We start from the raw sequence: 24,703 nt of genomic DNA, 5'->3' as shown, positions 1-24,703 counted from the left end.
TCATTAGTGTGATCCAGGCATTCTTGCGTTATTAGAATGATAATGATCTTACCTGCTGACTATTGTCCACTCTGGAAATGGGGTTATAAATGATAAACATTTACAGAGAATCAGCCAGAAATTACACTGGTAGAATTTCTTACCAATGTATGGCCGACTGAACTTAGAGCTATAAATACCAATCACTCTAGGCCACTTGAGGAGGTTTTAAAGGAGGTTTTCCGGCCACAATTTCACTTTTTAAATATAAATATCCCTGTAATACACAAGCTTAATGTATTCTAGTAAAGTTAGTCTGTAAACTAAGGTCCGTTTTGTTAGGTTGTTACATCATTTAGACACTTTATAAAATAGAAATTAACTGGGGCCATCTTAAGTGTGGGCATCATGAAGCCAGACTGTTAGACTTCCTGGATTTCAGCCTTGCAGATCTCGCACATGCTCAGTGCTGCACAATCAGTGTAATAGGTTTCAGATCAGGTTTCAGCACCTGTACTGTCCAAGTCACATGGTTCTTTGAGACTGGGGAGTGCACAGACTCCTGGAAAGTTACACCCACTACATTCCCAGGAGTCTGTGCGGTTTAGGTTAGGAAGCTTAAGCACCTAGGTGCAGGAAGAGGGAAGATTAACTATTATGCCTAGCAACAACACTTTGAAGGCATCTAAAAAAAAAATGTTTTTCTTAAAGGACTAATGACATTTTTTTAAAACTACTGATGTAATGTTATATTTATGGGTGGAACTCCACTTTAAGTGTATGCCAAGCTAAACGTTATCAGTTTTGGATAGATCAGGGAAGGATTAATGCCACTTTTTGTTTTTTACTGAAGGAGAAGGGAAAGCTCCGCTTGTTTGCACCCTCCCCTGACACATTTGGCACTTTTTTTGGGGGGGGGGGAGAACAGGTACTTAGTTTTGACAGGTACCCGCTCCCACGTCTAGGTAAGATCGCCAATCTACATCATTTCTGTCCCCTCCTCCTCGCCTGCACCCGATAGCCGATTGACGAATCAGGTTGGGGTGCCGACATCATGGGATCCTTGGACAGGTAAGAGTCCTTATATTAAAAGTCAGCAGCTACAGTAATTGTAGTTGTGCTGACTTTTAATTAAAATTTTGTTTTACAGACTGGCGCTCCTCTTTAAAATTAATTTCCCACTTTGCTGACAGTGTTTAACCAGGCAGAAAGTGAGGGGAACCCTCCAACAGCAACACAGCCAGAAATAAAAACATATTTTTAGTAATTTTCTAGAAAGTCTGGAAACCCTTTCGCATTGGTATTGCTAATTGTATCCAGGCTTAAAATTTTCTCTTACTAACTGTCTGGTAAAACCATTTTCAGCAGGAAAATAATAAGAGTAAACAGAGCCCTGACTAGTAGCAGTAGAAGCCAGATAGGGGTTATAACAGTGGCGGCTGGTGTATTTTGGGATGGGGGGGCACCCTTCCTTTTTGACCCATCCCACTTCTCATAAGCCACACCCCTTATAGAATCTACTCACTCTATCCCCTGTATTACAGTTGTTTCCACCCATAGTGTTGCTATTATATAGCTCAGCATCACAGGACAGAGTATATAGCTAAGCCTCACAAGACGAGTATATAGCTCAGGCTCACAGATCAGGGTATATAGCTCAGCCTCACAGATCAGGGTACATAGCCCAGCCTCACAGATCAGGGTATATAGCTCAGTATCACAGATCAGGGTATATAGCTCAGCCTCACAGATCAGGGTATATAGCTCAGCCTCACAGATCAGGGTATATAGTTCAACTTCACAGATCAGGGTATATAGCTCAGCCTCACAGATCAGGGTATATAGCTCAGCCTCACAGATCAGGGTACATAGCTCAGCCTCACAGATCAGGGTATATAGCTCAGTCTCACAAATCAGGGTATATAGCTCAGCTTCACAGTTTAGGGCATACAGCTCAGACCCACAGATCAAGGCATATGGCTCAGCATTACAGATCAGGGTATATAGCTCAGCATTACATATCAGGGTATATAGCTCAGCCTTACAGATCAGGGTATATAGCTTAGCATCACAGATCAGGGTATATAGCTCAGCCTTACAGATCAGGGTATATAGCCCAGCAGCATTACAGATCAGGGTATATAGCCCAGCATTACAGATCAGGATATATAGCTCAGCATTACAGATCAGGGTATATAGCCCAACATTACAGATTAGGGTATATAGCTCAGCCTTACAGATCAGGGTATATAGCTCAGCATCACAGATCAGGGTATATAGCTCCACATTACAGATCAGGGTATATAGCTCAGCAGCATTACAGATCAGGGTATATAGCCCAGCATTACAGATCAGGGTATATAGCTAAGCATATGTAGTATGTGGGCAATGGGGGAAAGTAAGGCATCAGATATATAGTCTTGTGAAAATAAAAGTTCCTTTTTTCTTTCTCTGGAAAACAACTGCAAATTGCTTTTTTTTTCAGCAAAGAGGTAAAACAATAAGTTTATCTTCAGCACGCAGAGTAGGAAGAAAGTTCCAACAGAAAAGTATATGTCAACGTATTTCCCAGTTTATTCTGACTAAACACAGTCCTTCTGCCTCTTAGCAGCAACACAAAGCCTTCCTCCTTTCTTACCATTACTTATCATTTCCACAAACTCCCTGAGCTCATACCTATGAGCAGGCTCTGCAGTTGATAGAAATGCAGGATGTCTGCTTCTGAGTTCTCATATTCTATGGGCTATTTTTAGGAGTACAGTAGGATGAAGGGAGCGGGTAAAATACGTTTTTGTGAAATAGCATAGTTAGCCAGAGACAAGCTTTGTTGTATTGTATGCATACTATATCCATCATTGAACCGATACTCAAAGGTAGAAACAATCTACAGTAATAATCCACTAACCACACTTTCTGTACTTTTACAGTAAATTGAGATCTGCAGTCTTAATTCACCAATGCTTGGTCATCTGTATTTAAAGGAAGATTTCCTCAGGGTACGTCCACAATTTATACCTGTCTGCACAGTGGCGGCTGGTGGGCGCGGATGCACCCCCCGCACTAGGGGCACTGACAGCTGCTAGCCCCCCCTTTTTTTGAAGCTTATTAAAGCCTCTGGCTCTAATCAGGTGGTTAAAAAAACACCCGTCCTGGAAGGGGCCGGGCGCATGGATAGGGGGGCGGCGGCAGGGATGGGGGGGTGCCTGTGCACCCTCAATGCACGGTCCACCACTATGTTCATTCCCCACTCTATCCAAAAAATATATATATATATTTGACATACACTTTAAATAGCCAGTTAGTCTTTAGTTTTAACAAAGTATTTTAGTTAATAAAGTTAACAAAGTTAAATTAGTTAAAAGTTTAGTTATAATAAAATACCAGTGGATGACTGATTCTCTTTAATATGAACTGGTGTTGAATGGAATTCATGCTTTTTATTTTATTATTGGGTTTTTATCTGCCTTATGTAACAATTTTACTGTACCTGTTTTAGCTGATGGTAAAGAACCCAGTTCTCATGGCTCTAACGTTTGCCAGTTGCTCTGATGCATTTATCACCACCGGCTTTGCAGCATTTCTACCAAAATTTATTGAAAACCAATTTTCATTAACGTCAAGCTTTGCAGCCATTCTAGGAGGTGAGTACATTTTATTTATTCTTTCTATTTCTCTACTATCCTAATAAAATGGGTGTAAATATTTGGTGAGGATTGTAAGAAATTAATTCGATATCTTATTTTTTTATATATTCTAAATGTATTATGACATTAAAACTATTTCCCAGGAATTCTTGCTTCTGATATTATACTCTGTCTTGGTGTTGAGATAAAGATCCTGATTAACTGAGTTGCAGAGACATTTAGGGACTACTGGGGTGACATACTTAGCATGCATTAAATACACTTTAGGGTTCCTTAAGTTAGGAACTGCAGCCTGCTCACGTAATTTGTAAAAGAAACATATTTACCATTCTGAAACTTCCCTCCAACCACTTGCATATTAATTTATATATACTGTGATTCTGTACTTGCCAAATATGCTTCAGAAATCTCCCTCCACTGGGTCTGGCTGCATCCATTTTAACTGAGGGCAGCTGAAGCTGCTGCCGGTTCACTTTCTGGATTTACACAGACACACACCTCCCACTATGCAGCTCTCATTGGCCCTCTTATGACCGTGTAAGATCTTCTGAAATGGGCTGAGATTTTCCTGGCCTGCCGCAAGACGTCCTGGAGCCCAGGGTATTTGGCAACGAATCGCTGCACGACCAAGTTCAGGACGTGTGCCATTCATGCCATGTCTTCTGATGGATCGGAAAATAATTCCTGTGACTCAAGTGGAGGGTACATGGTGGTGGTGGTGGAGAGCCACTCAACCAAGTCTGGTGCGTCCTTTGACGTAATCGAACGAACATTGTGCCACTTCCCACTTTGGCTCCGGCCTGGTGCTCCTGCCCTAGCCCCTACCACCCCTGCGGAAGGGCCTGCCTTTTCCTCTGCCTGTAATTTTTTAAATGACCCTGTAACAAAAGTCTCTAGAGAAGCGCAGAATATGTGAAAGAAGGTATATAACAAAATCTGTCGTTTTGGGGGGCCACTGGTTTATCGCACCAGTTGTGAAACTTTTTTTTCAGGAAATTTTGTTAATGTGTGTAGCAGAGGTAATGCAGCGAAAGAGGCAAAAATTCAGCAGTAACCAAATACACCGCCAGTCACAATGCTGCACAATACAACTCCACTATAATATGCTTTCTATATTCGAAAGTATATTATAAGTGTATATTACGGGAGCTGCGGTGGCTCAACGCGATTGGCACTGCGCTGACAAGCCATTCACCTCTGCAGCCAGGGGTTCGGATCCCGGTCTCAGCTACATGTGAATTGAGTTTGGTGGTCTCAGCCCGGCTCCCGGTGGGTGTGCTATGCGAGGTAAGCCTGCGCTTAGTACGCCCCCCCTGTCCCCCACATACACACCGCACTCGAAATTGGGTTAACATGCACGCACTTTGACCACGCGGTCTCAAAAAAAAAAAAAAAAAAGAGAGGCGAAGGACTAACGGGGCTGGTTGAGCGGGCTAGATCCTCTTACTCCCTTATAGGGAGTCCCTCTGCCCCGTTGGGCTTCAAAGCGGAGCAGGTAGGGCGGGCTGTGTGGGAGGACCCCCTCACACACCTGCCATTGCCACCCGGGGCATGGAGAAAGGTGGCAGATTGCCTCTGGGGGAGGCCTGCCTACTCCCAACTCATGCAGTCCGGCTCCTCTCTCGAGTACACGCACAAAAAAAAAAAAGTGTATATTACACCTATATACTGCAGATCAAGTAGTACACATATACCAGTGCTTGAAAGGACTTTTGTGGACCTGTTAGGTAACGATTTGTGTCACTATAGTCTTTCCCTGCTCGAAAGTAGCAAACTACACTGAGAAAAAGTATATGAATGTATTAAAGGGGTGGTTCCCCCTAAAACACATTGCTAACAATAGATTCGTAAGACCCGTTACACTGCGGGTAGGCTGGCTTTTTTTTTTTTTTTTAGTACATACCGAGATCTCCCCGTCTCGTTCCTTGTCGGTGGGCGTTCCTAGTTGATTGACGTTCCTCGGACGGGCGCGTACGTGACGTCACGACTTTCCGAAAGAAGCCGAACGTCGCTGCGCATGCGCCGTATAGAGCCGAATCTATTGTTAGAAATTAGTTTTGGGGGAAACACCGCTTTAAGCCTCGTACACACGATCAGTCCATCCAATGAGAATGGTCTGAAGGACTTGAACTGTTATGATCCTGGTCTGAAGTTACTCAAAGGGGTGCGTGTTGGTTCTGGCATATTCCAAAAGAACCTGGGTCTGTAAGCACTATGCGGTATGAAGCAACACTACTATGAAAGGTTAACTCGGCAAGATAAGAAGAGGCAAAGCCAATCAGAATATACACAGGCAGAAACGGCTCCTCCTACTGATTATCAGAGTGGACTTGATGGAATTGTCAGTTGGTGGAGCCAGAATTGTTTTACAGTGTTGTGGTTTCCAATCAGGTCCACTATGATGGTCAGTGGAAGGAGCAATTTCTACTTATGAAGAATTTGTTTGGCTAAGATAATTCTATTAAACCCAGGCAGAAACGCCTGCTCCCACTGGCCATCTAAGCCGATTTGATGGCGAACTGATTGCCTATTTGGTGGCAGGATTGGCCTTCCTTTGTTGCTTGGATGTAGGTGGCAGAAGTCACCTGTGTAGTGTTCTGTTAAATTCTCTAACCCATCAAAAACTCCAACCATGTCACTTATGGTTTATTTAACCGTTTCCGCAAAAACGGTAAACATACAGATCACGGTTCTCTCAGGGGAGAGGAGACATGTGTTCATACAATGTATGAACATACAATGTATGAACACCAATCTCTCTCTCTCCTCCTAGTAAAACGACGTAACATTTTCAAAATTCGACGCGGGAACGACGGCCATACTTAACATTGAGTACGCCTCATATAGCAGGGGTAACTATACGCCGAAAAAAGCCTTACGGAAACAACGTAAAAAAATGCTCTGGCCGGACGTACGTTCGTGGATCGTCATATCTAGCTAATTTGCATACTCAACGTGGAAATCGGAAACGCCACCTAGCGGCCAGCGTAAATATGCACCTTAGATCCGACGGCGTACTATGACGTACGGCAGTCGGATCTAGCCCAGCTTCAGGCGTATCGTGTTTTGTGGATACAAAACAAAGATACGCCGGTACAAACTAGCAGTTATGCAGCGTATCAATAGATATGCCAGCGTAACTGCTTCGTGGATCTGGCCCATTGTGTTTGTTTTTTTTCCAAAATTGTGGTACTTTTATTTATATGTAGAACATGGAGGTTGGGACTTTAAATGAGGTTCCAGACAGGGTGGGAGTACAAAAAGGAAAACATGTTTATTTACATGCATAACAATGTGTGATACACTCTCAGAGTTTTATTTATAGTGCACAACATTTGCATAGGTGATCAAATACCCCCAAAAGAAAGCTCTATTTTTGGGGGAAAAGGGACAATTTTGTTAGGGTACAGCATTGCACGACCGCGCAATTGTCAATTAAAGTGACACAGTGCCGAATCGCAAAAAAGGGCCAGGTCCTTTATCTGCATAATGGTCCGGGTCTTAAGTGGTTAAAGCGGCACAGTGCCAAATCGCAAAAATGGCCTGGTCATTGAGCAGGAGCTGAAGTGGTTAAACCATCAGTAATTGGAGGTTTTGATGAATTGCTGTTTGGACAGAACACCAGAATTCAGTCCGGTCCAGTAAGTTATAGCTGTTTTGACAGCACAGCAGCTAATGAGGACAACGCTTTTTGCCGCCTTGGAGGTGGCCATTTTTTTGGCTAGAATCTGTGACAATCTCCTCTTATATTGTGCACCGGACTGTATTTGGTTGCCGGTGTTGTGTCCAAACAGCAATTCGTCAAAATCTCCAATTTCTGACGGTTTTAAGAAACTGTAGTTGGAGTTTCTGACAAGTTCGATTTTTTGACAGAACACTTGCATCAAGTTGCTTTTAGCAGAACCAGAAAGAGGAAGAACTATAATATTAAAATGTATTGAATTTAACCTGAAAGGTTTAGCAACATTGTAGCAATATAAGGAAATGTTGACTACTATCTACTACAGGAAACCAAAGTATTACCTAATATAACAGCCCATCTAATACAGTACTAAACTGAAACACACAGGGAATATTTTTAGTTTTTTATATATATGCCTTAAGTTATCAGTTATTCGCAAATTAGTCGGTCTCCCGTTTAGGAGAAGATGTGGGTAAGTTTTGTAATTGTGACCCCTTTTCACAGACAGACAGCTGTCACCATTATAGATCTGAGACAGTTATGCAAAGATCGGACAGACTTTCTCTAAAAACACAAAAAACACAAAAATTGCATATTATAGTCCGTTTTTTTGTAATTCATTTTGGCAAATTTTCCTTTATTTCTTGTTCTGTATTTTTATTACAAATTAGGAAATGTGTTATTTAAAGTGAATTGTCGTAAGAACAAATGTCCCTTTTGAAAGGCTTGTTGATTGCTTGTGGTTACAACACACATCAGCCAACAGTTTGTGCAGCGCTTTACAATGTTATGGCAAACAGTACAGTTACAATACAATTCAATATAGGAGGAATCAGAGGGCTCGTCTCATGAGAGGTTACAATCTAGAAGGGAGGATCAAGTGATACAAAAGGTAATAACTGTGGTATATAAGCTGATAGAGAAAATAAAAGCACAGTTGCTATGTTGCATGTTAAACAGTATTAAACCCAAAAGAAAACATGTATTATATTGCAGCTTATGAATTCTTAGATGCGATGGCTGTATTCATTTTCTTTTTAGGCTTTCTTCTGTTTTCATCTGGTGATCCAGCCAAAAAGTATGTTGTTTTTCACAAGCTCAAGCTCTCCAGCAGAATGTATCAGTTTACAAGCATAAAATAAACCACTAAACACTGGCAGGGGTGATTAAAGTGATCAGCTTTTATTTATTCATGCAGAACCTTTATCCCAACAGGGAAAAAAACTGTTTTCTGGAAATGGTTATAAAGTGTGAGCTGGAGTTTGACTTTAATTGCTTAGTGTATTTAAATCTGTTATAAAGAAAAGAGAAAGGCGCCTCTAAGTGCTGTGGTCAAAATATTTATTACAGGCACAATGGGATTAAAACACTTACAAGATAGTAAGAGGTCATAGGCATATAATGATTTGTCCTTATGGGGATTGCTGTAATCCTCATTTGTCTGGGAGAGAGAGAGAGCCATCCTGCAGATGTCAGAGCCCCTGGTGACGTGGATTGGCGAAGAGGTGAAGGTGCGATGAGGTGGCATGAAGTACATATGATGTAAAACGTTGAGTATATTCGATATTGAAGTGCCAATGTTAAAGCGGAGTTCCGGCCACAATTTCACTTTTTAAATATAAATACCCCTGTAATACACAAGCTTAATGTATTCTAGTAAAGTTAGTCTGTAAACTAAGGTCCGTTTTGTTAGGTTGTTACAGCATTTAGACACTTTATAAAATAGAAATTGACTGGGGCCATCTTAAGTGTGGGCATCATGAAGCCAGACTGTATGACTTCCTGGATTTCAGCCTTGCAGATCTCGCACATGCTCTGTGCTGCACAAGCAGTGTCAGATCAGGTTTCAGCACCTGTGCTGTCCAAGTCACATGATTCTTTGAGACTGGGGAGTGCACAGACTCCTGGAAAGTTACACCCACTACATTCCCAGGAGTCTGTGCGGTGTAGGTTAGGAAGCATTAAGCACCTAGGTGCAGGAAGTGGGAAGATGAACTATTCTGCCTAGCAACAACACTTTGAAGGCATCTAAAAAAAAAACAAAAAATCGTAAAGGACTAATGACATTTTTTTAAAACTACTGATGTAATGTTATATTTATGGGTGGAACTCCACTTTAAGTATATTCGGTGTTGAATGGAAATTGTTCAGTTCATTCGATGTTGAATGGAAAATATTTGGTACATTCAATGTTGAATGAGAAAAGTCGAGTACATTCGATGTTGGATAAAAAATGTTAATTGTCAAGTTCATTTGATGCTGAGTCAAGAAAAAAGTTGCTCATATTATTGAGAGTTGTACCTTATCTGTCCAGGTGTGTGTGGCAAATGCAAGGATCACAGTGGGTGTTACTGATGTATGAGGATATAGTATCTCAGTTCTAGAGTATGGCGTTGATTTCTATTTCCTCATTTATACCACCTGGCGAGAGTACGTCAAGGCATATATCCAGAATGTTTCCCTTTGACAGAGACATTGAAATCTCTCTGCCACTGGGAGACTGGCAGGGATGGATTCAATGACCCATATTTTGAGGCCCACGGTGGATTTTTGATGGTATTCTGCGAAGTGTCGGGGAACGCTATGCTCATCTTTGCCAGCTTCAATAAACCTGCAGTGTTCCCCGAACCATTTGTGTAAGGTGCGCATCATTCGGCCTACATAATGCAGGCCACAGGGACAGGACAAGCAGTAGACTACTTATTCGGTGGAGCATGTGTAGAATTCTTTTATTTTGTATACTTCCCCTACTATGAATTATTTTTGTCCATGGTGGACAAAACTGCATGTGAGCCATAAAGATTTTCGACATTGGTACATCCCAATGATGGAATATTCATATGGGGATATATGTTTCGTGGTTTCGATTCTACTCTGTGCTATTTTACCTTTTATGTTGGGGGCTTTTCTGTAGGAAAATGTTGGTTTTGTTGGTATGCTGTCTTTCAGGTGCGGATCTTGCAGTAGTATAGGCCAGTGCTTGTTTTTATTATGTTGTTTCGTGATTGTATCGTGCAGTTGTGTCTGGGACAGCAAAATTGGCTCTTAGGAATATTATTGAGCCAGCGAGGATGGTGACAGCTGTTGTAGTGTAAGAAGGAATTTACAGCGGTTGGTTTTCTGTAATTCTTTTCATAGGTATGGCCATTTTCCTGGTATAGGTCTAGGTCCAGTAATGATAGGTGTGTGTTGTCTTGTACTGAGGTGAAGGCTAAGCTCATATTGTTGTTATTGCAGTGGGAGACGAACCTCTATATGTCATTGGTGTGCCCATGATTATTAAGTTGTCAATGTAACGACTAGGGTTGTCCCGATACCACTTTTTTAAGACCGAGTACAAGTACCGATACTTTTTTTCAAGTACTCGTCGATTCTGATTACAGATAATTATTTTTAATGTCATGTGATGCACTGATAGATGGCACTGGCTGATGGGTACTAAAAGATGGCACTGACTGATGGCTGGCAGTGGCACTGATGGATGGGCACTGATAGGTAGCACTGATTATGCAGCACGGATGAACACTGATAGGTGGCATGCACTGATGGCTGGAACTGAAAGATGGCACTGATAGGTGGCACGGATGGCTGGCACACACTGAAGGATGGCACTGATAGGTGGCATACACTGAAAGATGGCACAGATAGGTGGTAATGATGGGCACAGATGAAGTGCACTTATAAGGCTACACTAATGTGCGGCAATAATGGGCACAGATAGGCGGCACTGATGGGCACAGATGAAGTGGCACTTATAGGGCTGCACTGATGTGTGACACAGGCAGCAATGATGGACAGAGATAGGCAGCACTGATAAGGGGGGGCATTGATATAAGGTGGGCTGTGAGCTAATGGGGGTCTCCAAGGGGGGTGCTGCTGATCTAATGGTTGGTTACCACACATTATATCAGCAGTCAGTACCCCCTCTTAGAGACTCCCATTAGCTCAAAGCCCCCCCCTTCCTTAGAGACTTCCAGAGATCAGCGGGCCCTGCCCTCTTTAAGACATCGTTCATGTCTCACAAGTGTGACCTGGGAGCCACTGCAAGGAGGGAAGTGTGAGAGTTGAGCTGCTCTTTGGCTCCTCGCACTATGCAGACAGTGTGTGTGTGCGAATAGATCGGCAGGGTATTACTCACATGCACACTGTTCCCCTATAGCTCCAGCAGCACTTTCTTCTGCTCTCCTATCCCGCAGACAACGAAAAGAAAACTCATGCAACCATCACATCTAATGATTCATAAGTAGGGATGAGCCGAACACCCCCCGGAGTCCCAAACAAAGCCGGAATTTGGTTTGATTGTGTCTACGATGTAGTAACCCGGAAGCAACGTCACAATGTCACTTCCAGTTTACCTGGCTGCAAACGGCGCTAATTAAAAAAAAAAAAAAGTATTCAATAATGCAGATTTTGGCATTTTGAATACTTTTAAGTGAAAAAGAAGGATCTGACGTCTTTTAGACCCCAGATCCTCCATAAAGAATACCTGTCACTGCCTATTACTGTCACAAGGGGTGTTTACATTCCTTGTGACAGCAATAAAAGTGATCAGATTTTTTTTTAAAAGGGACAGTGTAAAAAAAAGATATAATAAATAAGAAAAAAAATTAAAATGCCATCATCCCCGCATACTTGCGCACAAGGAAAACGCATATATAGGTTGTGCCAACAAATGTAAACAGTGTTCAAATCACACATGTGAGGTATCGCCTCGATCATCAGAGCGCGAGCAATAATTCTAGCAAAATACCTTCTCTGTAACTCTAAACTGGTAACCGTTAAATTTTTTTATAGCGTTGCTTATGGAGATTCATTGAAAGCGTCAATAGATTTATTGAGAATACATTAAAACTATAATAAAACCAAATAGCCATATCATGGTTTTATTTGCCATAAATGAGCTGAAATAACATTTTCCATGCTACAGTGATGTTACATTCTCAACGTGTTTTGCCAGATATGCGGCTTCTTCAGGAGTTATTGTAGCATAAAACACTGTGCACAAAACAAACAATAAGAATTCATTCAGAAATTATATTACACTCCCTTTTAGATTTTAAGCTCTAATAAGCAGGGCCCTCTGAATCCTCATGTATTGAATTGTTTTGTAACTGTACTGTCTGCCCTAATGTTGTAAAGTGCTGGGCAAACTGTTGGCACTATATAAATTCTGTATAATAATAATAATATAAAGGATATATTGATGAACACATTCATATGTTATACATACACTATATTACTAAATGTATTGGGATGCCTGCCTTTAATGGTATCCTAGTCTTAGTCCGTAGAGTTTGGGTTGGCCCACCCTTTGCCGCTATAACAGCTTCAACTCTTCTGGGAAGGCTGTCCACAAGGCTTAGGAGTGTGTCTATGGGAATATTTTTACCATTTTTCCAGAAGTGCATTTGTGAGGTCAGGCACTGATGTGAACAAAAAGGCCTGGCTCGCAGTCTCTACTCTAATTCATCTCAAAGGTGTTCTATCAGGTTAAGGTCTGGACTCTATGCAAGCCAGTGAAGTTCCTCCACTCCAAACTTGCTCATCCATGTCTTTATGGATCTTGCTTTGTGCATGGGTCCAAATCATTTGGTGGAGGGGGGATTATGGTGTGGGGTTGTTTTTCAGGGGTTGGACTTGGCCCCTTATGCCGCGTACACACGATAATTTTTCGGCATGAAAAAAAGTCATTGAAAATGATTGTGTGTGGGCTTCACATAATTTTTCGGGTTCTGAAAAACGACAATTTTATTTTTCAAACATGCTGCATGTTTTAACAACGTTTTAAACAATGTCGTTTTTCGGGTTGTAAAAAATTATCGTGTGCTCATGCTCAGAAGCAAGTTATGAGACGGGAGCGCTCGTTCTGGTAAAGCTACCATTCGTAATGGAGTAAGCACATTCATCACGCTGTAACAGACAGAAAAGCGCGAATCGTCTTTTACTAACAGGAAATCAGCTAAAGCAGCCCCAAGGGTGACGCCATCCGCATGGAACATCCCCTTTATAGTGCCGTCATACGTGTTGTACGTCACCACGCTTTGCTAGAGCATTTTTTTTAAAACAATCATGTGTGGGCAACGTCGTTTTAATGATGAAGTTGGAAAAAACAACGTTTTTTCTACATGCCGAAAAACATAGTTTTTTTCATGCCGAAAAATGATCGTGTGTACGCAGCATTAGTTCCAGTGAAGGGAACTTTTAAGTTGTCAGCATACCAAGACATTTTGGACAATTTCATGCTCCCAACTGTGTGGCAACAGTTTGGGGATGGTCCCTTACTGTTCCAACAAGTTCCATAACTCAATATGGTACCCTACGGACTTCCATAACTCAATATTAAATTCTACGGACTTCCATTACTCAATATTGAACCCTACGGACTAAGACTGGGATGCCATTAAAGCGCATGTGCATGTAAAGGCAGGCATCCCTATACTTTTGGTAGTGTAGTGTAGTGTATGTTGGTATATGTATATGTGTTCAACATTAACGCTTTGCTCCTTGCACAGGTTCATTAAAAAAACATATTAATGTTCACCCCTGCTCTTCCTATTTCAACTTCCCAGGTGGTGTACTAATTCCAGCAGCAGCAATTGGACAAGTCATCGGTGGTATCATTGTCTCGAAATTCAAGTTTGATTGCAAAAACATTATTCGATTCTCAATAATACTGTCCTTTGTGTCATTGGCTTTGGTAACAGTCTTCATTTTTGCAAAGTGTGGCAATGAGCCATTTGCTGGTGTTACAGTGAGTTATAATGGGTAAGTACATGGTGGATGTCTTGCTATAAGTGACTTTTAGATTCATACTTCCTTTTTGTGGTTATTTTTATTTCTTTCATGTTAATTTAGCTGATTTACACACACTACTCAAAATGACTATTTTCTATTCCTATTACGTGTATACCTATTTAAATTGTAATCTTAATACATTTTCAAAGGAACTTGCAAATACATTTTGCCAGGAAATGACTGAGGGGTGGGAGCTGCTGGAGTGCTGCATAGGCCAAATTAGCTTAAAAGTAAATGATCTACTTTTAGGCTGAATTTGCACTTACTGTGTGTTCATGCATTCATGTGTACCTTAAAGTATTTGCAAAGCCATTTTTTTAAGTCTATGTCAGACCCTCTATTACACCATGCAAGTCATTTAAATAAACAAGCGTTTTAAATAGCTATTTAGAGCTGTTTTCAGGCCGGTCACGTGACTTATGTGGGAGGGGCTATAATCTCCCTCTGACATCATCTGGGGAGAGCACATGGCTGCTCGGATCTGCCCTCAGAAGCCATCAATTGGAGCTGTAAAGCGGCCGCGAGTCACGTGACTGCTCTAATAGCTATTTAGAACGATTGTTTTTAGAAAGAATTTACATAGTGTGGTATGCCAACCTCTAATAAAGGGACTGGCAATGACCATTGTAGTTTGTAGTTTTTTATAATAATGACGGGGGGTGGGGCGGGGCGGAGACAGATACAGAGAGAGAGCTGACAGGTAGGAAGGAGGGGTGAGGGGGAGAGAGGAGATCAGAGAGCAGGGCAGCATATGACAGGGGGATGCACTCTGACCACGGTGGTCAGGGCTGAGTAGCCCTGGTTATCATGGTCAGTATAGAGAGAGCATAAAGGAAGTGGCAGGTTCAGGGAGTTTTTTTTACAGTTTAGACGGGGGCAGATTGCACAGCACAAGCACTATGCTGTGTAATATGCTTTAAGGGACCAGGATGTGTATTTTTTGTTTCTGGGTTAAAAAACACTTTAACATTACAATGTTCTGTAAAGGGAAGGAATGGGAACCTAATGCAACCAATCATCTCTTTCATAGTAGGGACAGATTTATGTGTGCTAAACAAAGTGGACCGCTCAAGGTGTGCCATGGTGCAGAATTAATTAATGAGAAAGCTAGGTTCTTAAAAGACTGTGACTTTTGGCATCTGGTCACATGACATCTCAGAACTGCAAAGGAGGCCAATACTGGAATACATCCCTCCAACAGAGATAATGATTGCAAGTCTAAACAGAGAGCAGGTAGCTATATAATGCCCACCACCACTTGTCACCACCATTTGTCACTGACTGAGCACCACTCTGATTGATGTCTGAATTCGCAAGTATGTCTACTCAGGGCCACCAACACAACATATCTTAATATTACTGATCCCCCTTCCCCCTAGCCTAGTCCCAGGGCCGGTGCAACCACCAGGCGGACCAAGAGGTCGCTTGGGGCGGGCAGGTCCGCAGCCTGGGATGGGGCGGAAAGATGACCTTTTTTTTTTATTGTCCGGAGTTGCCGCCGCCCTCCGGCGCCCGGTGTCCCGCTCCAGGGAACGGCGTCTGTAGAGGAGAAGGGAGGGAGAAAAAGTTTCACTGGCACCGCACTGCCCCGCCCCCTCCCCCGGCGAGCTGTAGCAGAAGAACAATAACATCATTAGCATGTGACAAACCGAGTCTCTGCTGCCTGACTAGTAACTCGACCCAGCAGGAGATCGTGGCCAGCACTAGCTAAACTTCTCTTCCTTCCCTGCTGAAGGGAGCATGCTGGCTGCTTGTAATTTTTTTTTGTGATGGACGCTGATGAGCTGACCAGCCAATCTGCATGCACCTAGCCCTATCAAGTGCATACAGATTGGCTGGTCAGCTCATCAGCGTCCATCACAAAAAAAAATTACAAGCAGCCAGCATGCTCCCTTCAGCAGGGAAGGAAGAGAAGTTTAGCTAGTGCTGGCCACGATCTCCTGCTGGGTCGAGTTACTAGTCAGGCAGCAGAGACTCGGTTTGTCACATGCTAATGATGTTATTGTATAAATACCAGGAAGCAGCATGGATGGAGGGTAAGTCACAGAAATTGTGTGTGTTACTGTGCCCCCCCTGCAGACTTTATTTAAACTCCTGTTTAAAGGGAAACCTGGCTGAGGTTGACAGGCTGGCATTGAGAAAATGGATGAGGATGACTCTGGGTGGATATGAGAGTTACATTGTGGAGATCCTCTTCACAATGTAACTCTCATCCCCACAGAGTCATCCTCATCCATCTTCACAATGCAACACAATCATCTTCATCCCCACCCAGCACCATCCATCCCTCTCTAACGCATCCCCTGCACGATCTATCCCTTTCCACAACACATCCCCACCCACACCCAGCATCATCCATCCCTCTCCACAACGCATCACCACAACACATCACCACCCACGCCAAGCACCATCCATCCCACTCCACAATGCATCCCCACCCACCCCTCTCCACAACGCATCCCCACCCACGCCTAGCACCATCCACCCTCTCCACAACACATGGCTGTGGAGGAGGCGGGTACAGAGAGAGGTGGCTGTGGAGGAGGCGAGTACCACCCATCCCTCTCCACAACGCATCACCACAACGCATCACCACCCACGCCAAGCACCATCCATCCCAGGAGGTGGCTGTGGAGGAGGGGGGGTACAGAGAGGTGGCTGTGGAGGAGGGGGGTACAGAGAGGTGGCTGTGGAGGAGGGGGGGTACAGAGAGGTGGCTGTAGAGGAGGGGGGTACAGAGAGGTGGCTGTAGAGGAGGGGGGTACAGAGAGGTGGCTGTAGAGGAGGGGGGTACAGAGAGGTGGCTGTAGAGGAGGGGGGTACAGAGAGGTGGCTGTAGAGGAGGGGGTACAGAGAGGTGGCGGTAGAGGAGGGGGCACAGAGAAGTAGCTTTACAGCCCTCTCTGTACCCCCCTCCTCCACAACCACCTCTCTGTACCCCCCTCCTCCACAACCACCTCTCTGTACCCCCCTCCTCCACAACCACCTCTCTGTACCCCCCTCCTTAAAATGACTAAGATTGTATTTTCTTTTTCTTTTTTAATAATTATGAGGTGGCACTGGTAGGCAGTAATGAGGTGGAACTGATGGACACTAATGAGCTGAACTGGTAGGCAGTGATGAGGTTGCACTGACAGGCTGAACTGGTGGACACTAATGAGGTGGCACTGTTGGACACTGATAGGCTGCACTTTACCTCTCCACCCTAAACAATAACCTCCTCCCCAACCTAGATTTTCTGAGATAATGAAAAAAAAAAAAAAATATCGGTCGCAAAAATCGGCCTAAAATATCGGCCTAAAATATCGGCCTAAAATATCGGCCATCGGCCGCCCCAATTTTGAAATATCGGTATAGGCCAGAGAAAAACCCATATTGGTCTACCTCTAGTCTGCACTGTAGGGGTGTCTGCATTGTAGGGGTGGGAGTCTGCACTATAGGGGTGTCTGTACTGTGGGAGTCTGCACTATAGGGGGGTCTGTACTGTAGGGGTGTCTGTACTGTGGGGGTCTGCACTATAGGGGTGGGGGTCTGCACTGTAGGGGTGTCTGTACTGTGTCGGGTTGGGGTCTGCACTGTAAGGGTGTCTGTACTGTGGGGTATGGGGGTCTGTACTGTGGGGGTCTGCACTATAGGGGTGGGGGTCTGCACTGTAGGGGTGTCTGTACTGTGTCGGGTGGGGGTCTGCACTGTAAGGGGGTCTGCACTATAGGGATGTCTGTACTGTGGGGGTCTGCACTGTTGGGGGGTCTGAACTGTTGGGGGGTGTCTGTGTAATGGGGTCCAGAGGTGCAGGGTGCTATGTAATGTAAAGGGGTCCAGTGGTGTATGGTGCTGTGTAATGTAAAGGGGTCCAGTATGTTTTACATTTAGTAGTATGGTGTATATTATACTAAGAATTTCTGGTGTGGCGTGGTTACAAAAGCACAAATTAGTGTGTTTTTTTATATAAAAAAATTATTGAAAGAAACATTTTTGCAAGGGAGGTGGGTGGCCGTTGGGGGGCGCCAAAATGGAGCTTCGCTTGTGTAGGCAGAAATCCTTGCACCGGCCCTGCCTAGTCCTCCCTTGACTTTTGTACATTGCAAATTACTCAGAACACAAATATACAGAATAAATAAAGGCACCTGGGAAATGGCATACCACAATGCACAGATGTGAATGCAGCTTACTTTAACCACTTAAGCCCCAGGCCATTTTGTAGCTAAAGGACCAGGCCACTTTTTGCGATTAGGCACTGCATCGCTTTAACTAACAATTGCGCGGTCATGTGACATGGCTCCCAAACAAAATTGGCGTCCTTTTTTTCCCACAAATAGAGCTTTCTTTTGGTGGTATTTGATCACCTCTGCGTTTTTTTTTTTTGCGTTATAACCTAAAATAGAGCGACAATTTTCAAGCATTTATTGATCGGTTTGCGCAAAAGTTATAGTGGCTACAAAATAGGGGATAGTTTTATAGCATTTTTATTAATATTTTTTTTTTACTAGTAATGGCGGCAATCTGCGATTTTTATTGTGACTGCGACATTATGGCGAACACATCGAACACTTTTGACACATTTTTGAGACCATTGTAATTTTTACAGCGATCAGTACTATAAAAATGCATTGGTTACTGTGAAAATGACACAGGTTAACCACTAGGTAGTGCTGTAGGGGTTAAGTGTTCCCTAAGGAGTGATTCTTACTGTAGGGGGGCATGGCTTACTCACTGATCGTGTTCCCGATGACAGGGAACACAATCAATGATAGTGTCAGCTAGGCAGAACGGGGAGATGTTGTGTTTACACTAACATCTCCCCGTTCTATGTCTCCGTGAGATGATCGCGGGTGTCCGCGGGACCCGCGGGCGTGCTCACGAAGATCGGGGTGGGCGTGCGCGCCCACAACAACTGCTTCTTAAAGGGGACGTACAGGTGCACCCTTTTGCCTACCGTGCCATGCTGCAGACGTATATCTGCATGTGGCGGGCGGCAAGTGGTTAAAGCGATTTTTACCCCCTTGTGTTCCTGCCAGTTCATCTGCTTTTCAATTAAACACTGACCACACTAAGCAAGAGAGCACAACATGGTTAGTTTTCTAGCTATGCTGGGAACTCAGCGTGCTCTCCTCCAATGATCAGACTTGATGCCCAAGCTGCACAGCCATTCACTGGGAAGCTCAGTGTGCTGCTGCTTCTCCTCCCCCAGCTCTTATGCAGTTTAGAACAAAGGGAACGTGATTACTTATAAAGAAGGGAAGAAAGGTATTTTTATTGTTTTTTTATATCTATACACAAATGTTTTGCCCTTCATTTCTATTTTATACAGAATGGGTTGTTTTATAAGGTGATCATTTCCAATCACATAAAGTAATGTAAAAAAAAATATGTTGTTGTTGTTTGTCTATAAATATTTCTTCTACTTTTTTCCATTATTTGTAACTGTAGGACTGATAAAATGGATGAATTGTTGTCCTCGTGTAATAGTAACTGCTCTTGCGCCCGTTCCTTTTATGACCCAGTTTGTGCTGCTGATGGAGTCCAGTACTTTTCATCTTGTTATGCTGGATGTTTATCCACTGAAGTATCTAGCGATGGAACTAAGGTGATCCTTTTTTTTTTTTTTTTACTAAAAAAAAAATCAAGTGTTCCATTTCAATGAAAAAGGTGTTTTTTATAAAGGGTCTTGAAGAGTTTAAAAGGAAATTCGCTTCAGGCAAGATTAGGAGGGAGGCTGCAGCATCTTTAGTTGGGTTGGAAAATGATAGGGAAGATAATCCCTGTATCACTTCAGATGTTTATGCTCACTGCTTATCTCAGTTAGCCAAGCTTGAGGAAGCCTAGGCAGCATGCATCCCAAAAGCAATGCCAGGGGTGCCTTCTTTGAGAGCTATAACTGCAGGTGACTTTATTGGGGTACCCAAGAACATTTGAACTCGTAGTATCTGTGATGATCCTGTACAGCTTTCTAAAGAAGGTATTAAAGGAAAATAAAGTTTTCAAAATAAGCATATTCCGTAATGAATAACTCACAATAAGCTAAAAATTATTGCAGTATACTGTTTTAAGAAGTATTTACTTATCTTTCCATGTGAAGCAGCTAAAGTAAGTCTCTTTCGCTCTATCATGCTGACATACAGAACAGCTAACACCTAACATAGCAATTAAAGCTTGAATAACACCCCCACTGTGTTTCATTGGGTCGGTTCTAAGTCAGCCGACGCCAGTGTGGATGTAATAGGAAGTGACTATATAGACAAGGGAACAATGGGCCAGATTCACGAAAATTTGCAGCCGTGTAACGTAACCCATTTACGTTACACCACCGCAAGTTTTCAGTGTAAGTGCCTGATCCTCAAAGCACTTACCTGGAAACTTGCGGCGGTGTAACGTAAAGTCGTCCGGCGCAAGCCCGCCCAATTCAAATGGGGCGGGTACCATTTAAATTAGGCGCGCTCTTGCGCCAGACGTTCTGCGCATGCTCCGTTCGCAATTTTCCCGACGTGCTTTGTGCAAACTTACGGCGGCCCGACGGGTTTGTGAATCGCGACGTGCGTAACGTACTTACGCCGGGAAAAAAAAAATTCAAAAGCGACGGGGGAACGACGGGCATACTTTAACATGGTGGAGTAATTTTACACCATGTTAAAGCACACCTAACTTTGCGACGGGAAAAAAAGACTTGCGCCGACATAACGACGGGAAAAACCTTTGTGGATCGCCGTAACTGCTAATTTGCATACCCGACGCTGGAATACGACGCAAACTCCCCCCAGCGGCGGCCAAAGTATTGCATCCTAAGATCCGACGGTGTAAGTCAATTACACCTGTCGGATCTTAGGGCTATCTATGCGGAACTGATTCTATGAATCAGCCGCATAGATACGACAGGAGATACGACGGTGTTTCAGGAGATACGCCGTCGTATCTCCTCTGTGAATCTGGCCCAATGTGTGGAGTCCAGACTGAGTGATATCCTTCAGGACATCATGAAGTGCATGTTATGGATACCATACAGCATTAGCATTAATACGTTGTAGAAATAAATGGACTTAAAGTAGAACTCAAAATGTATTTTTTCATTTTGGATAGAGCAAAGGAGGGTTATAACCCATGTGTCCCATTGAGGAGATTTCCCTTCACTTCCTGTCCTATAGCCAAACAGAAAGTGAGAGAAAATGTAAGGAATTTCCTTGGGGACCCCCAAAGAAAGCAAAACTAGTGTCCCCATTTGAAGATTTCCCCTCTATTACTTTTCCGGGGACAACACAAAATTTGGGATTATCTTTTACTTTTCACTTTCAATGATAATGGTAAAAAGAGCAAATGGAGAGAGTGGATCTCCCCTAATGGGTGCAGGGACAGCAATAAAAACTGACAGGGGTTCTAATCTCTCTACTCTTTCCAAAACTATAAAAAAAAGTATTGCCTTTAGTTATACTTTAAGGCCCCAGCTGTAAATATGGGGATTAAATGTGTGAGTGTTTGTGGCCTTATACTGTCATTTTTATTATTTGAACAGTAATCACATTCATGATCATAGTTCTAATCTCTTTAAAACAGGGGTAACATTATTTTGTGGTGCACAAATGGGCAGAAGTGTAAATTTACTGACCTCTTTGTCAATTTAGCTTTTACTTATAGCAAGACTAGGGTGACCACGTGTCCCAGATTGCCCGGGACAGTCCCGCATTTTGCAGGTCCGTCCCAGGTCCCGGGCACCTTCATTCAAGGACAATACAGTGTCCCAGAATGAAGCCGACACAGCCACCCCCCTCCCCTCTATCTGTTGCACCCAAAAAAGGCCACCACATCGCCACTTTACTCACTGACAGTACTTGTCCTGGTCGGGAATGTCTGGAGAGGCACAATCCCTGCCCCCTGCTTGTGATTGGAGAAATCATAAATCCCACATCTTGTGTCTAATCACAGCAGGGCAGTGTAGAGCCAGAGGTGGAACAAGGTAAAATGGGTCATGGCCAGTCAGGACAAGTGCTGCCTTTTTTGGGGGCATGATCAGTTCTTCTGGGTAGAGCGCGCATCCGCTGCCCCAGCTGTGCTGTGATTCATTACAGCACAAGCTGATTTTTGGGAAGGGGGTCCCTGAATGTCCGTTTGGGAATGTGGTCACCCTAAGCAAGACTCCTTGTGGGCCCCTGACCATTGAGGACCCATTAAAAAAATCGTCCAGCATATGGGGTTTGCTACAACATTCAGTGTATATCTGGTCACATTTGATGGCAAGTGCTGCAAGTTCATTCATGCAGGTAAATTGTTTAAATGGTTAGGCCCCCGAAAAATGGATATATCAACTTCTTGTGACATTATCTCTACATCTCACTGATGTGCTGCACCCTATTTGCCTCCGCAAGGCCACTTGTCACTGGATTCTGATTTATATCACATTACCAAACAGGGAAGGATGACATTCACATGTTTTTGTAATGCCAGGAATGGGAGTAGAGACAAACACTACCAGGATTCTACCCCAGAAATTTCAAGCGATATTAGACAAAAATATGAGCGTCGTTCTCCTTATTTTTAAAGGGGTTGTAAAGGTTTGTTTTTTATTTTTGGTTCACTTACCTTTTCCTTCGATTTCTCTTTTAATTTATTTTTTTTGTTTTCTTTGTCTGAATTTCTCACTTCCTGTTCCTCCTCAGCAAGACCCCTTTCACACTGGGGCGTTTTTCAGGCGCTTTAGCATTAAAAAATGCGCCTGTAAAGCGCCTGTAAAGCACCTGAAAGAAGCTGCATCTGCAATCCCAATGTGAAAGCCCGAGTGCTTTCACACTAAGGCCTCGTACACACGATAGGTTAAACAGAGGACAACGGTCTGATGGACCGTTTTCATCAGTCAAAACCGATCGTGTGTGGGCCCCATAGGTTATTTATCCATCGGTTAAAAAAACAACAACTTGCTTTAAATTTAACTGATGGATTCCTAACCGATAGGTCAAAACCGATCGTTAGTAGGCACAACCATCAGTTAAAAATCCACGCATGCTCAGAATCAAGTCGACACATGCTTGGAAGCATTGAACTTTTTTCAGCATGTCGTTGTGTTTTATGTCACCGCGTTCTAACACGATCGGTTATTTAACCGATGTTGTGTTGGCGCGACGGACCATCAGTCAGATTCATCGGTTAACTGATGACAACGGTCCTTCAGACCGTTCTCATCGGATGGACTGATCGTGTGTACGCGGCTTAAAGCACCTGAAAAACACCCCAGTGTGAAAGGGGTCTTAGTGTTAAAAAAAGCCTGTAAAGCGCCTGAAGAAGCTGCATCTGCAATCCCAATATGAAAGCCAGAGTGCTGCGCTGGCAGGGCATCAAAAAAAAGTCCTGCAAGCAGCTTCTTTGCAGCGCTTTAGGAGCATGGAATACACCTTTCCTAAAACCCCTTCCCATTTAGGGAGCTTTTTTTAACGCCAAAGCGCCTGAAAAACGCCCAGTGTGAAAGGGGTCTTAGCGGCACTTTACCAGCGTTTTTTGGGCACTGGCAGCGTGAAAGGGCTCTGAAAGCACTCAGGCTTTCACATTGGGATTGCAGATGAGGCTTCTTTCAGGCACTTTACATTTTTTTAATGCCAAAGTGCCTGAAAAACGCCCCAGTGTGAAAGGGGTCTAAGCTGTTCTGACTGACTAACCCCCAGCCAGAACGACTCGGATGATGGTGGAAAGCTTACTGAGGAGAAACAGGAAGTGAGAAATTCACACAAAGAAAAAAAACACTTAGATGGGAAATCGAAGGAAAAGGTAAGTGAACCAACAATGCACTAGCTTAAAGGAACCTATTTAGGAAATAAAAAAACAAACCTTTACAATACCATTAATAGTAATATTGAATGGTTCATTAACTAAAAGTTTGTCATAAACAAAATAGCAGTGTTTTGCCTAACAACCAAAGTTAAAGCGGAACTATTCTTTTAACACATTGGCTATAGAACAAATTTGTCGTTGTTACAAAGCTTTAGTAATATCCTAACTCCGCTGCCATATTCTTTGGACATCTATGGGCTCCTATTTAGTCACGTACTGTAATCTCAATAGAGGGAATTGAAGGGCACTTTTACAGCCGTAGTTCCCTTAAGAACTCCCTGCACCTATTCAGGCAGTTACTGACACATACAGCTAATTCGGGTAGTTCTTACTACTGCCACTTTAGGAACCTTCAAGAATGACCACCAGTTTTCAGATTCAAAGTAATTAATACCAACTCTAAGCTGCTGTACAGAGGTGCACCACTGCTCAGAGGGCGCCATGCCTGTGCCAGGAATGTGACATTTTAAAATGTACATTGCAAAATGTAAAAGGGAATACAGGTGATGTGATTACCCAAATGCCCATACTTGGGAAATTACTTGTCACTGAGTGGGCAGAGACTGATGGTAAACTGAGAGACTAGCTCCCCATCTGGCCCGTTTTAATTCTGATTGGCAGCATACCACAGTGGGTGAATTTGAAAGCTTCTACTTGACTGATTAGCAGCTATGGATCTGTTAACTGCACTGTCAATCAAAATTAAAGTGGACCTGATGGGGAACTAGCCTCATCAAGCATCACCCACCCAAGTACAAAACTCCTCCACCATGAGCCTGTCAGTGAGACTAGGGAT

General features: G+C 43.3%; 1 protein-coding gene across 1 annotated transcript in view; it reads left to right on the top strand.

Moving 5' to 3' along the window:
• SLCO4C1 (solute carrier organic anion transporter family member 4C1) overlaps positions 1 to 24,703 on the top strand; it is a 97,464-nt gene that overhangs the window by 55,737 nt on the left and 17,024 nt on the right. Inside the window, exons 7-9 of the mRNA XM_040342838.1 lie at positions 3,476 to 3,620; positions 13,875 to 14,070; positions 19,531 to 19,687. Of these exons, the coding sequence (XP_040198772.1) occupies positions 3,476 to 3,620; positions 13,875 to 14,070; positions 19,531 to 19,687 (498 nt within the window). The remainder of the gene's footprint in view (positions 1 to 3,475; positions 3,621 to 13,874; positions 14,071 to 19,530; positions 19,688 to 24,703) is intronic.

Source organism: Rana temporaria, chromosome 1 (genome assembly GCF_905171775.1).
Source record: "Rana temporaria chromosome 1, aRanTem1.1, whole genome shotgun sequence".
NCBI classification, from domain to species: domain Eukaryota; kingdom Metazoa; phylum Chordata; class Amphibia; order Anura; family Ranidae; genus Rana; species Rana temporaria.
The sequence above is the reverse complement of the archived record's forward strand: the minus strand, read 5'-3'. Positions and strand labels throughout refer to the sequence as shown.